Raw genomic sequence first — 15,311 nt, forward strand, 5'->3', positions numbered from 1 at the left:
TAAACTACTGAAACAGGTTTTTGCTGGGGATTTTTTTTGTTTGTTTTATTTTGTTTAGATTTTTAGTAAGTGATCTCTGTAATAATCCATAAACCTTCAGTGTTCGAAGAGAGCTTTTGGACATTATCACAGTTGGTGATAATTTTGAGCAGTAATTTTCCTTTATCCACTTTGACAAATGGCAAACGAAGACTGAGAAGACAAGTGGCTTGTGCAAGTAGAACAACCTAGTCTGTAACCAGGTCTTTAAACTTCTAATTCAGAATTGTTTCCTTTATCCTTTCATAGACATAATGTTAGGAAAATAAAATAAAAGGAACATGAGAAATACAGAGTATTGAGGTCTTAACGATTAACAAGAAATTCACTTTTTAAAAGCAGATAGACAACATTGCAACTCATCTGTTTTAAAACCTTCAGTGATTTCTCCTTTGCCTATTGCAAAATTCAAAATTATAAGATATTTGTCTCATCTCCTATAATCATCCACATAAATCCTAAACTCCAACAAAACAGAACTGCTTGAAAATTTGCAAACATACCCTATCTTTTCATGCCTCTGTACCTTTACTTATAGTTTTTTCTATACATATCTTTGACCCTCTTTCAATAGCTATTATATTTTTATGCCTGTTAATTAATCAAATGCCTACATAATACTTAACATATACTAGGTGCTATTTGCAGTGATTCACAAGTATTTATTCATTTCATCCTCTGAATAACTCCAGGTAGTATGAAATATTATCCCATTTTATACCTGACAAAACTGAGGTATAGAAACTGAAGTATATAGCCAGGATTCCAGAAAGAGTAGGCTGCTTTTAAAGTGGGTGCTCTGAACCACTACAATAAGTTTCATAGGCGATAGGAATTACAAAATTGAAAAGCATCACAGCCAGCCAACCCTGATTTCTCAATGGCATGGGTTACCAAAGGTCTCCCAGTTGTAGAATTCATTATCTTGTGAATTTAATATCAAACTGGAGTTTAGTTCTCATATTTTCAGACTCAGAAACTTGATAGGTTTCAGCAATTTACCAAGAACAGATCCTTCTGTTGGGGGTAGACTCACAATGACTTGGCCCATGAGATTAATGTCAGTTTACTAACTTAAAATGAGGACTGGAACCATCCACCACATGAATCCATCATGTCAGCCTGACCAACACATTATCTGCCTCTGACCAGTCATGAAAAGCCAGATCACTCTTGGCAAGTTGCTCACTCAACATGGCATTGTAACAAGGGCTGTTCCTCAGATGAACTGAATGTCCATTGGCATCAGCTAGGTTAGTGTGATACATCTATATTGCAAGAGCCATGGCCTTGCCAATGGGGTGTGGAGGACTTGAAATCCATTGGCCCTTTGCCTGGGACATTGCTGGGCTGGGCAATGACAACCCTGTATCTTTATCGTTCTCCTTTTCCTACTATTCTGTGCCTTACTAACCCTTCCTTTTCTGTGACACATTTGATGCTTAATGTATATTGAGGTGTTCAATCTGGTAACAGTCAAGTCTTTGGTCTGGAACCCTTTTTATTTCTTTAAGATAGCCATTGTATAATTGATTTTCAGATGACAACTTTCTTTTTGATAATGCTTGGAACTAACACAAATACTAAAGCAAATATACTAAATTATAATTATATGAACAATTTTTCTTATGAGATTTTAAGTTATTTGGTAAAGACCAAGTTGTATTCATTCTTCTTTGTATTCCCAGCAGTATGTCCACTGTCTGGCACACAGTAAGAGCCCTGTGGATGTTGGCTGAACAAACAAGTGAGCTAGGAGACTGTAAAGCATAGTGGTTATGAGTGTAAGCTCTGAAGCCATATGGTCTTGTTTCAATCCTCAGATGTACTATTTATTAGCTGCCTTATTTTAATAAGTTACTTAACCTCTCTAAGCTTCCATTTTCTCATCTGTAAAACGGGACAATGGTAGATCCTGTGGTCCCGGATTTTTTAGTAGATTAAATGACTTAATACATGTTAAAAAAAAAAACCTTAAAAATGTACCTGGCATTCCATAATTATTAGCTATTAGTATAATCATTATCTCAGAATTCCATTATATGTGTTTACTTATTTTTTAAGATTTATTTTATGTATTTATCAACCCCCCCCCCCCTTGCTGCTTGTTGCTGTCTGCTCTCTGTGCTCACTTGCTGCGCGTTCTTCTTGTCTGCTTGTCTCCCTTTGTTGTGTCATCTTGCTGCACCAGCTCTCCGTGGGCGCAGGCTGTCAGCTGTCTGTGGGCACGGGCCATCAGCTCTCCACGGGTGCAAGCCATCAGCTCTCTGCAGGCACAGGCCAACTTGCCTTCACAAGGAGGCCCTGGGAAGCAAACCCAGGGCCTCCCATATGGTAGAAAGGAGCTCAATCAGTTGAGCCACATCCACTTCTCTGTATACTTATTTTTTAAGTGTTACTTATTTGGAAAAGAGCAGAGTACCATTGCTTATATTTTAAGTGTCATCATTGAGTGCTTTAAAAAAAATTGATTGGTTTTGTTCAAGAGTTCAGTAAAATGGAAATTCCCATATATTGCTGGTGGGAGTATGTAATTATGTAATGTTACAACCTTCATGGACTGTAGTTTAGACTATTTATCAAGAGTCTAACAAAAAGTTCATTCCCTTTAGTTCATTAATTCCCCTTCTAGATATTTACCTATTTTAAAGACACAGTCAGAAACTTGGACAAAAGTTATGCACAAAGATGATTTATCACACTATAATTTATCAAGCGCCAAGTTAGAAATTACTTAAATGATAAGTGATAAAAGAATGATTATACAAATTATGTTATATCACTAGATGGACTATCAAAATGAGGTCCTTAAAATGATTCAATAGTGTGGGAAAATACATCCAAAAAATTTTAAATGGAAAAAAGCAGGCTACAAAACTGTATAAGTGATACGTTTCCTTCTGTACTAGGAGGAAATAAATAAAAATAATAGTGGTTATCTTTACATGAGACAGCTATAGGCTTTTGTTTTGTTTTGTTTTGGTAGTTTGTCTTTTCCAAAACCTCTATACTGAGCATGTATTTTAGAAATAGAAAATATTTTTTAAGAATTCTTCCTTAAGCCTACCTTCTATCATTTCTAGATCTAAGTTTTTGAATTAACTATCTCTTCAGCTTTATACCAGAAATAAGACAGGATTCATTTAATATAAATCTTTTTCAGAAAATCTTACATTAACATTTATTTGCTTACATAAGTACACACTATAAATACTTATTCTGAAAACTTTTGAAGCAAAATAAATGCTTAGTTTCAACTCTTACGGAGAAATCAATTTACATGTGCAACTTCTTTATATCTGCTCTGTTTAGTATTTGATAGTAACTCCTCTAAGAACCTACTCAGAAGAAAAAAGAGGCTATTACACTAATTTTAAGAAGAAATTGTTTCTATGAGAAAAAAAATTCAAATTTTGAACCATTTATTGGTAGTAATGAGGTTTTTTTTCTTCTTTTTGTTACTTAGGAGCTGTGAAGGAAGAAATATCCGATATAGAACATGTAGTAATGTGGTAAGTATGAGTTTCTACTATTTTGATGTTGTATTTATTTTTTAGCACTGGAAAACGCTAAGCAGTTTTATGTGTCCTGAGCAGGAAATCAATTAGTATTTCACTAAATGCTATTGTCTCACATTATGACGATCATACAGCATAAAAAACTGTATTAATATTTTTAATGTTGCACAATAAAACTTTTTCATCATTTGACCAGCTTAAAACTAACCAGACTCTTTCAAAACAAGAAATCTGCATTTCCTCTCTGCTTTCTTCCTTTACACATATAGGTCTCATGAGAATGAGTAAGAGGAATGATAGAAGTGAAACCCCTTGGGGTATCGTGAAACAAATATGTTAATCAAATTCAGATTTGGCAAGTGTATTCATTTGTTTGAATTGCCAACCATGCTTGAGGCTCTTAAAGTGCCCATAATATAGCAAGGAGTATAGAGAGCAAAGATACATCGCCACATTCCAGGGCAGAATGTGACAAATGCTTTCAGAAAGAGGTAAAGTGTTTTGTGGATTAAAAGCATAGATAAGTCAGAAGGGACTTAAAGGAAAAGGAAATGTTAGATAAGAGTTTAGAGAACTAGAAGGAATATGACTGGCCCACACTGGATGTGACAGGTGGGGACCATCAGTCCATAGGCCTGATGGGCAACGATGGAGGCAGGAATGGGTAAGGAGTGCTTTGAACCCTGTTCTGGGGAGGCTTGTGCACAGTGGTATGGACAGTAGAACTGAAAGGTATTTTAGGGTTACATCCCAAACAGATTTGAATGTCAGGCTTCCAAGTTTATATTAGTCCAGTGAATAATGGGGAGTCACTAGAGGTTTTGGAGCAGGGGAATGATATTGTAGAGTTTCACTTTAGGTAGGTAAATTCTGCAATGATGTGAGAGATGCACTGGAATAAGAAGTGGATGGGACTACTGCAATATGTTAGCTAAGAAGTAAGAAGGGCTTCAAATGGAAGGAAATAGATACATGTGGTCAAAATCGAGGTCTTCTCTGCAAGACCTAAAAAGAAATAGATATTGAACCGATGGTTAGAAGTGGAAATAAAGGAAACAAAGAGGCTTATGCATATTTAGAACTTTTGCACTTGCTGATCTTAGAAAAACTCTTTCCTCAGCATTGACATGACTGGATTTTTTTTTTTAATCATTCCACTCTCAGCTCAGATGGCATGTCCTCAAAGAAGTTTCCTTGACCAGGGTATGGAAAGTTGTTATTCCATTGCCCCAAGCCTATCCCTCACAATTGTCACTCACATTCTACTTTCTTTGTAGCACTTACCTCTATCAGCATTTATCTTAATTAATTACTTGTTTATCTGTCTCCCTACACTAGCATATAAATCCCATGGGTAGGAGCCCCATTCATGTTGTTCAATGCCTTTTTTCTTCATGCTTGGAATGGTGACTAGTACATGTTAAGCACACATTAAATATTTGTTGAATGTGGAATGAGAACTCAGGCTTCTGGAAGAAAGGTAGGTGTCATCATCAGAAGTAACAAAGTTGGGAAGATGTTTGGAGAGGAAAATAAAGAATTTGATTTAGGAACACTATTGAGTTTGACATGCCAGCTGGTCTTGTAGATAGTATATTCAACTGAGTAAAGACTTTTGAAAAAGTGAAAAATTGAGGCTGTTTTTAAAGAACAAGCTCAAGTTGCCCTGTCGAGTTTTCTAAGTCACCTGCTAAAAGTGAAGGAGATGAGTTGGATTTAGGAAAGTGAGTATAAAGAAAGTCTAGAAGAGCCACTGGGAAAATTGGATAGAAGTCAGCAAAGCAAAATAAAGGAATTATTGGGCAGAAAAGAGAGCTTGGCTGAGCCGAGAGAACTTGTTCTTACAGAGAACGTGTTCACCAGGGTTTTAAGTCTTAGTCCACCAATACTGAGATGCACTGAAGTAGGAATAGAAAAAATGGACATTGGAGGTAATCCAAGGCCATTGTACAGATGAGATGAACAAGGGTAAGATAAATGAAAGGTATATATATATATTTTAAATGTCTAACCAGGGAGGGTGCAAGGAACTAGATGGCATGATCACTAGGGGGTAAGAATAATTGTTCAATGGAAAATTTTTCCTAGATCATTTCTCTATTGCCATCTAGGGCACTAGGTGCCAGATAACAAGGCTTATATCAGCACCCTCTCCAACACACACACACACACACACACACGCACGTGCACATTATCAATTAGCTATAGTTTTTAAATTTTTCAGAAGGGTATTGATAGAGTCTGTTTTTGCAATGAAAAAAATTTCTTGATGAAATATAGTTTACTTCATTGTTTTTCTTTACTATCTTTTCTATTGTAGTTCTTTCTTAGATAAAAGGTTTTTTCCAATAACATTATAATCTTATTAAACATCATAACACCATTAAAATCAATAAAAACAGGCTATGATATTATTCCATTTCTATTCCTTTTCTTTCCAGCTTTTAAAGTGGGAAGGGTCCAAACTGCCCTATGTAGATGAATGCTTAAAGCATAATGGGTAGATTTATGCATACCCTTTTCCTTAAATTCTTCAGAAACAGCCTACAACTTCCTTGCTATTATTATGAGCATTTTCATGGACAGATGCAGGCTAAGACTCTGAACCTAATGTTACTTAAAATCCGTAGCATTACATGAGCCAAATCTTTACAGCTTGTAGAATCAAAATGACACTGAGGTTGTTGTTTTTTTGTTTTTTTTAATTTTTTTGTTTTTTTTTTTTATGAGAACCTAGTCTTGAAATACATTTGTAAAGCTTTTCTTCTGGCTTTTTGCCATCACAGAAGCAACACTGCCAAAAAAACAAACAAAAATATCTCCTAAGAATGCATCTTTTCATAATCACAGTCCAATTTTTAAACTGAGACTTTCAGGATAATTCAGTTAAATATTCCCTGCTTAGATACATGTCTTGGAAATACTTGGGGGCCTCTTGTTATCTAAGCCTCCAGGTCACTCCTTAATCCCTGGACAGCTTCCTGGGGTCCTTCTTAAACACCCCGCCTCCTAAGAGTCAACCTCCTTTCCTATTCTTTGCAAAGTTCCTACATATAGTGTTTCTCTGAGTTCTTATTACCCACAACAGGCTGAGGTATAGAAAATGTCTAGCCTGTTTCCCCATTTTTCTGGCTGGCCTGAAAATCCAACTCAGACTTTTAAGGCTTTAGTGCTAATCATACTAGAAACAGAGTATATCAATATAGCAAATTTATAAAAGGTTTCCATCATGCTTGCATAATTATCATAGTACTTTCTTGTACTATTTCTAGCTGGTCCAAAAAAGTTTTTCATTCCTAGGCATAGTTCATCTAACCTTTCCCATTTCACAGTATTCTACTCTTTTCTAGGGAAGTGGGAAGACACCACCCACAACCTCTCTCTCTCTCTCTCACAACCTCTCTCTCTCTCTCTCTCCTCTGCCCCCGCCCTCCCTCCAAGGAAAGACTCAGGATACTGTTGGGAGAAATAATGAATCATTTATGTCTTAGAGACTAAATCTGAATTCTTTGGTATTATGTATTTTAAGTTGACTTCTGAAGTGTTTACTGTGTTACTAATAAATTGTTTCATCTTTACTAGCCCCTTAAGCTTTACATGAGTTGATATTTCTGACAGTGACCTCTCTTAGCAACATAGGTGCCTGTGGTCACTGATGGAGCTCCCACGTCCTTCATTAAGATGGTGTTACACTACTGCAGCATTCTACTGTTCTTTAAAAAAAAAATCTATAAGAAGAGTTGGTAATCCACCTTTTCATATCTCTTCCTAAACTTTTAGGGAGGGCAATCAGGAAGTGTGTGTATGGGGGGGCAGTTGTGCAGGGATTCCTGTCTTCTGAGGATTGGTTGAAGAAACTAAGAATGTTTTAGCAGTAAAAAAACCTAACATCATTCATTCATTGAAATAATATTTATTGAGCATAACAATTTCCTAGGTGCTGGGATATGTGACCCTGCTCTCATGAATCTTTCATTCTTATGGAAGAAAATACATTGAAACAAACATACAATTTATTTAAAAGAAAAAAATATCAGGTAGCTATCAAAGCTATACAGATAATTAAGTGATTGATTGGTGGCTACTTAAGATTGGATGGTCAGCAAAATCTACCTTAAGGAGTGACATTTGAATGACAGGAAGGAGTCCCCATGTGACTATCAGGGAAGAATAATCCAAATAGAGGAAGAGCTAGTGCAAAGGCTCTGAAGTTTGAAAGAACTTGTGTCCAAAGGAAGACATGTCTGGTGTATGATGAGCAAAGGGGCAGAGTACTAGAGGTTAAGGAAACATAAAAGTAGGACATGGACTTGGCCCAATGGATAGGGCATCTGCCTACCACATGGGAGGTCCGTGGTTCAAACCCTGGACCTCCTTGACCCGTGTGGAGCTGGCCCCTGTGCAGTGCTGATGCGCTCAAGGAGTGCCCTGACATGCAGGGGTGTCCCCCATGTAGGGGAGCCCCAAGCATAAAGAGTGCACCCCATAAAGAAAGCCACCCAGCGCGAAAGAAAGCACAGCCTGCCCAAGAGTGGCACCACACACACGGAGAGCTAACACAACAAGATGACACAACAAAAAGAAACAGATTCCCGGTGCCACTGATAAGGATAGAAGAGGTCACAGAAGAACACACAGCAAATGGACACAGAGAGCAGACAATGGGGGGGCTTGGGGGGGTTGGGGGGAGAGGAGAGAAGTAAATGAAAAGTAAATCTTTATAAAAAAGAAAAAAGAAAACATAAAAGTGAAGGTGGCAGGGGCTACATCATGCAGCTCCTTGTAAAACATATAAATTATAGTTTAAGTACAAAGGGAAGCTACTACTGGGGAATTTTAAGCAGGGCAGAATAGAATTGGACTTACCTTTTTTTTTTGCTCTTCAATTTTCTTTATTTTTCTTTATTTTTTTAATGTTACATTAAAAAATATGAGGTCTCCATATACCCCACACCCCCCTCACCCCACTCCTCGCCCCATAACAACAACCTCCTCAATCATCATGAGACATTCATTGCATTTGGTGAATACATCTCTGAGCACCGCTGTACCTCATGGTCAATGGTCCACATCATAGCCCACACTCTCCCACAGTCCACCCAGTGGGCCATGGGAGGACATACAATGTCTGGTAACTGGCCCTGCAGCACCACCCATTACAACTCCAAGTCCCGAAAATGCCCCCACATCACATCTCTTCCTCCCACTCCCTACTCCCAGCAGCCACCATGGCCACTTTCTCCACACCAATGCCACATTTTCTTCCATTACTAATCACAACAGTTCATGAATAGAATATCAGTAATAGACTTACCATTTTAAAAGATAGGTTTGCCTGCAGGATCACTCTGGATATTGAATGACAAAGCAGGAATTGGAAGCAAAATGCCAGTTAGAAGACTACTAGAGTAGTTCAGGTGATCACTAATAGTTGCTTGGACAAGAGTGGAAGTGGTAGGAAGATTTGTGATGTGTTTTAGAGACAGAACATCATTTCCTAAGACATTTTGCCTCATCCTAGGTTTGATACAATTCACTTTTATGGTCTCCAATATTTTAGATATGGAATGTATTATGTTCTACATTCAAACAGGAGATGAAGGCATCAACTAGATATGACCTAGGAGAATAGAATGATCATGGCCAAGTTTATAACTTCTTTTAGGCCTCAGTGTCTGTATGTGAACATGGTTGAACTAAATGAATTCGAAGTTCCCTTCTAGTTCTAAAATTCTGTAATTCTTAAAAATTATTCTGTCAGTGCTGTACTAGATTTGGATCTGAATGCAGATCAATAAAGATATCCTTGTTGGTCTAGTTACTGGTAACATCAAAGTGAAAAGATTTACAGCAAAAAGTAGAGTCAGAGTGGAGAGAGCCAATGTGGACAGTAGAAGCAAAGAACTTTCCCTTGCCACAGACCTTGACTATCCATCTTCACCAGTAATTTTCATCATCAAAGTGGTGAAAGTTCATGGCATGCACAGGGTGTTCTCATGTTTTTAATGGTAGGCATAAGGTAAATTACCATCTGACCCACATATCCACTTTTCTCATAAGGCGTTGCCACAACATAAAGTCAGAGAACATTTGCAAGGCTTGAACACTCTACAAAAGGCCTTCATTGGTCAGATCAACAACATTCAGATCACAGAAATATCCTTGGAGTCAAGACAGATGATGTAGTAAACAATACCAACTGCAGGAGACAAGTCAGGAAGCTTGCCTGCTGCAACACTGGGCCATTTTCCAGCCAAGGGGCACTTCTAAGATGAGAAGGAAGTTAAATTTCGCATAATCAAGTCCTTATTATAATAGCTGAAAATAAGGCATGGTGCTGCTTGGCAGGATCATTTGTTGACTTAGTCATCCTCTTGTTTAATTCATTTATTTGATTGAGCATCTAACTCTTATTAAGTACCAGGAATGTTAGAAGCTGCTGCTATCAGTAAAAAGACAGGTATCTGTCCTTGGTGAAATCAGAGTCTAATGGTAAAGACAAATACATGAATATACAATTAAGTAAATAAGGCTGGAGGTAAGCACAAAGTCGAGGAAGGACCATGTCTGATTCTTTCACCACTAGATACCTAGTGCCTAGCACAGTGTCTAGCATTATGTTCCTCCAACCTGTGCACCAGGGAATGCTGCCAACTCACAGCAGTGCTGCAGGATATTTTGAAATTTCAAGGGAAACACAGTAATACTTGACATAGGTTAGATACCATGCAAACTATTAGATCATGTTATATTCCTTTCAATGATACCTTATCTTTGCAAAGTTGGGTCTGCAAGTTCAGCACGAATCTCAGTGTGGAAATGTGAGTAGCATTGTCCAATCTGATTTCAGGCTTTCAAGAGTTGATCAATGCCCACCAGGCACACATATCCCAGTATTTATTTACAAATGAAATGAAATATGTTATTTTTTCTTCAATTCATGTGTATTATTTTTTAAAATGACTACTAAGATGTTAAGACACAAATATTTATTAAGTTGCCTGAACCTAACTACTTAATAAATGGAACTCTTAGGTATTTATTTTGTCATAGGGGGTGCCATGAAAATATTATGAGACAAAAAAGGTTCTATGAACAGAGAAAGTTTAGGAACCTGGGTTCTACAACACTGTAGGTATTCAACATATATGATGAATGAACAAATGTCTAGTCAAAAGTCTCTTAAGTGGGGAAGAAATTCTGGGTGAAAAAAGATGTTGGTTTCTTCCCAATAACAGTTTAGAACCCTCCACCTCCTAGAGAATGCTTTCAGAGGGCAACATAGATGTGTTGACTTGTTCTCCCCATAGGTGACTCCACTATCTAGTAGTGGACCAAAGCAATCTGCTTCTTGCCAGATTCCTCCTTGTTTCACTCCTTACAGAACTGTCTAGCTGAAAAGACTGCAGTGTAAGGAGTTCTCCTGACAAAGTACTCTTCACTGGGAGAGATATTGGTCTCATTTTAAAGTTTAATTGGACATGTCTTTTGCAAGTAACTGCACTAAGGCTTCATTTGTACACTGATACAAACAAATTTGGGATGGGGTTCTCCTATCTTTAAATTCCACATACGTTTTGCATTCAGGAAGTCTCTGAGTAGCCATGATGAACCATGAGTGGGAGGATGGCAACAGTGATTGCAAGGACACACTCTTTATTTTTAATCCCATGGGCAATGAACAGTGAAAGCAGCGCTGTGTTCAGAAAGAACATGGGCTTTCCTGGGTCCTGGGGCTGCCACTTACTATTTATATTCTCTTGAACAAATCTGTTCACCTCTCTCAGTCTCCATTTTCTTTCCTGTAAGAATGTCTTTCTTTTATATGAACAAAGAATGCATGTTAATGCAATGTTTATTGTAGAAAAAAATTGGAAACAAATGGATAGGAAGTGCTTAAATAAATCATAGTATGTCTGTACCACAGAACACTCTATAGTCATTTAAAAGAATGAGGTGAATCAATATGTACAAACCTGTAAAGCTCTTCCAAAGCATATTAAGTGTAAAGCAAGTTTTGGAGAAATATCTATAATGGGAACTCTTAGTTTAAAAAGAATCCCTAAACCCAAGTGTATCTGGGTGGGAGGCATATCTCAATGTCTGGAAAGATACACATCAAACTGATCACAGTGATTATATAATAATAAGTAGAAAGTGATTGAGTTAAGTGGAAATTTCCTTTGTTATTCTATATGCCTTTGTAGCTTTAAATTTTTTTACAATGAATATGTATTCCTGTATTGCTGGTTAATTAAAAAATAAAAATGTAAATGAAAATAAGGTTGGGAGAAAAAATTTTAAAAGTCATTGAATATACATTTATTTTTGAAACATTGAAAAAGCATCTACTCACAGGGCTTTTCTGAGAATTACATGAAGAAATATCTTAAAAGCTCTCAGCAGGGTTCCTGACTCAGTAATGTTGGCTCTTCTCTCCCTCGTAACCTTTCTTCAATTTCTCCCTTTCTTCTGACAAAATACTCTTTAGAGGTGAATAGTCACTATTTTTAAAAAGTAGAAATTAGATAATTTTGAAATTCTGACAGTTAACCTTTCTTGATGGCACCGTGGGGAACATCTCTTGATTGTTTTGCCAAGTGGCAGTTTCTAGTTATTCTAGAGAAAGAATATTCGCCTCTTCTCTGGCAGAACTTGAGGACTGTAATGCCCCTTCCTTTGGATGAGCTATAGAAAAGCAGACTTTCTATAAAATACCCAGTTCCTAGACTGGACAATTAGATCAATGGCAGCTTATAAAGCTTGGCTGTTCTTCAGCTGGATATACACTTGATTAGAATTGCTATGTATTCTCAGAATCATCTCCCAGGGGACCAGTTAATATCCCCTTTACTGTATTTAACTTACCACAAAGCTAGGACAGATGTAGAATGGTGAGTGAACTAATTGTAGGGCTTTGTGGTTTGTGTGTGAGTGTGTTTTTCCTTTTCAGCATTGAAAAGAATTGTTGTTGCTGACACAAACAGATGTTCTTTAGGGAACACATTTGTAAAAACATCACAATTTCCCAGATTTGTTCCACAGTTCTTTTCATTTGTGATGAAATTAGCTAAAAAGAAAAAATAATTAGAAATAGAGATATGGGTAACTTTTATTTTTTATTTCATAGTCTTTGTCCAACTGATGATAGCACCAATGCTACCTAAGCTTTGACTGTCTTGCAAATAATTTTCAAATGCAAGTACACAGAATGCCATGTGGACAACTGGAGGTCGATTTTGGTTCAAAACAGATACTTTCTTTTTCAATAAACATGAAGCATTTAGAATAATGGTTGAAAATATTTGTAGCAATTACTCTGGGAAAAAAACCCTCACATTTTATGACTAACTGTTTTATCATTTGTGGCATAAAAAAATAAACATTTTTTAATGATTTGCAGATTCCTTCATTTAGTGGATCTGGTGGATATAGATCTCTCTGTAGTGCTGGCTGCCAGGCAGCTCGCCAAGTTTATTGGGCTGCTCCCCCCTTCCCCCCAGAGGGCTGGGTCCTTCTGCTTTGCTTCTCCCTTAGGCCATCTCTCTTGACTGCTGCACACATTTCTTTTCTTTATTTAATGCTCTTTCTGACATCTCCTTATTGGATTGTTCCTAAGTCTCTCTACTTTTACTTTCGCCTTAATGTGTTCTCAATTTTCTTCTCCTCTGCCTCAACTTTTACTCTCTGGAGAGGGCTGTGGTATGAGCACTACTCAGTGGAAAGAACACGGGCTTTGGAACTCTACTGTTTCCTAATTTTATGGTTTAGGCAAGCTCTTTAACTTCTTATAGCCTCGATTTCCCCAATCATAATAGTAATACTCACTTCACAAGATTCCTTTATAGGAATCAATGAGATACACATGGGGGAAAATAAATTTTTTTCCACTTGCCCTGACAAAAATAAGAAGGTGACAGTCTTACAAGTGAAACAGCAGTCCATGAGACCCCATCAGCATGAAATTCTCTTGTTAAGGAGAATTTCACTTTTGTTCATAATTCAAGATAATATGAAGAACTACAAATTGCTGAGTGAGGTATAAAAAAGAATATATTGATATGACTGACTTCTGCCCAATTGAATCCTTCTGGTATACTTAAAGGGCCATAGGGGATTTTTTTCCCCTTAATTCATCAGTTGATTTTCTTCTAAGACAGCATTATATTGTGGAAACTGTCGTAGGGAGTGTTTGCAATAGTTGTAAATGGCTTTTGAGTCATAAAAACTAACTTTCCTGAAAAGTCATATGTTACAAGTGACATGTGTGAGACTGATCAAATCAAAGTGCCTCAAATGAAAGCTATGTTTTTCCTTGTGTATTGACAGCTAATACCCAGCAACTGCTTTCCTAAGGCTCTTAGGAAGACAGGAATTCCGTCTTGGTCAACTCAGAATTTGTTTTCTTCAACATTGTCATGACTAATTGCCATATGGAAACTCTTTGAGGAGAGAATTCAGCTAGATCTTAATAAGTATATCTCTTGTCATTAAATAGTACAATACTGGCTTGATAGTTTTTGAAGGAAAGAAAAATTCTTCATCAGTTCAACTGATAAACTGAATTAAAGGATGAGCCCATTATTTTTTAAAGTGTTGAAATTTATTAGATTGAAAAAAGGTGATGATATGTGCCCCACTTCCCAGCTGATCTTGGACATACATGACCTAGGACATATAACTTTTAATTTCTCTGTCCCACAATCCTCCTTATTCAAAATGACAGGAAAACACTGATCATACACCTCAAAAAGACCCTGGTAAAGTCATAGACTCATATAATATTATAAATAGAAAGAAACTGGAGTATGTAAATCATCTAATTCTCACAATCACATTGAAAAATGTGTATTACCCCAACTGTACAGATAAAGAAACTGGAACAGATGAAATACTAGGTTACACAGCTAAAGAGTAGTGCTGCTAGATTTGTGTAATGCCAAAACCCATGCTCATTTCATCACAACACAAGGGGGCATAAAGATGATCTAAGCTAACAATCTCATTTAGCAAATGTTAAAACTGACATAAAAAGTATAATGCTCAAGCATTTTTACAATACATGCTGTTTATTTTATGAAGAGTTATTCAAACAAGTTTATCATAGCAATCATATTTCTTCAAGACTAGAAGGATATGAACTGTTCAGAATTTTAAGTGTGCAAATTAAGTACAGCAGAAAAGGCAAATCCAAGAATCCCTGTTGAAAACATCCCAAATTTCCACCCTTTTTAGCCTCATTGCTTGTCAAGAGGACATAAATTTATTGAGTCAATATTCTTCAGAACCTACTTTCCAAAGTCCTAGTTTCTTGAATTGCATATGATGTATGCTGGTCTCTGGTGAACCAGATAGAGGCCTGAAGTGGGGATTTGAAAGTGACTTAGAAAAAAATTACTACTGCAGTTCATCCTTTGGCAGAGTGCCCTGTGGAATGAAACCTAACAAGCTGCCATGTGTAGGTTGCTAACTTGCAAATACTAGTCCGTGCTCAGCCTTGTTTCCAGGCGCCTAAAAATGATAAGCAGCATCAAATCTTCCGATTAACATCAAGATGTCTTGAAACAAACAACATAAACTCTTTAAGTTTTTCCCTTTCAGAGGTAACTCACAGATCTTTGGACTTACTACTATGCATTAGGGACATTAATTAGTTGACTAGCTTTTATATACTATACTTGTAGAAATGTTTCTTTACATTTTAAACATTCTCTTTCCTTTTTTCGAGGAAATTGTGAAATTTAAAGAGGTTAT

At 36.9% G+C, this 15,311-nt stretch overlaps 1 protein-coding gene across 4 annotated transcripts in view; it reads left to right on the plus strand.

Annotated features, from left to right (window-relative positions):
* ADAMTSL1 (ADAMTS like 1) overlaps positions 1-15,311 on the plus strand; it is a 1,125,968-nt gene that overhangs the window by 738,312 nt on the left and 372,345 nt on the right. For all 4 annotated transcript variants that reach the window (XM_058301906.1, XM_058301907.2, XM_071216754.1 and 1 more), the window contains one exon: positions 3,506-3,551. In XM_058301906.1, the coding sequence (XP_058157889.1) occupies positions 3,506-3,551 (46 nt within the window). The remainder of the gene's footprint in view (positions 1-3,505; positions 3,552-15,311) is intronic.

This window comes from Dasypus novemcinctus, chromosome 8 (assembly GCF_030445035.2).
Source record: "Dasypus novemcinctus isolate mDasNov1 chromosome 8, mDasNov1.1.hap2, whole genome shotgun sequence".
NCBI classification, from domain to species: domain Eukaryota; kingdom Metazoa; phylum Chordata; class Mammalia; order Cingulata; family Dasypodidae; genus Dasypus; species Dasypus novemcinctus.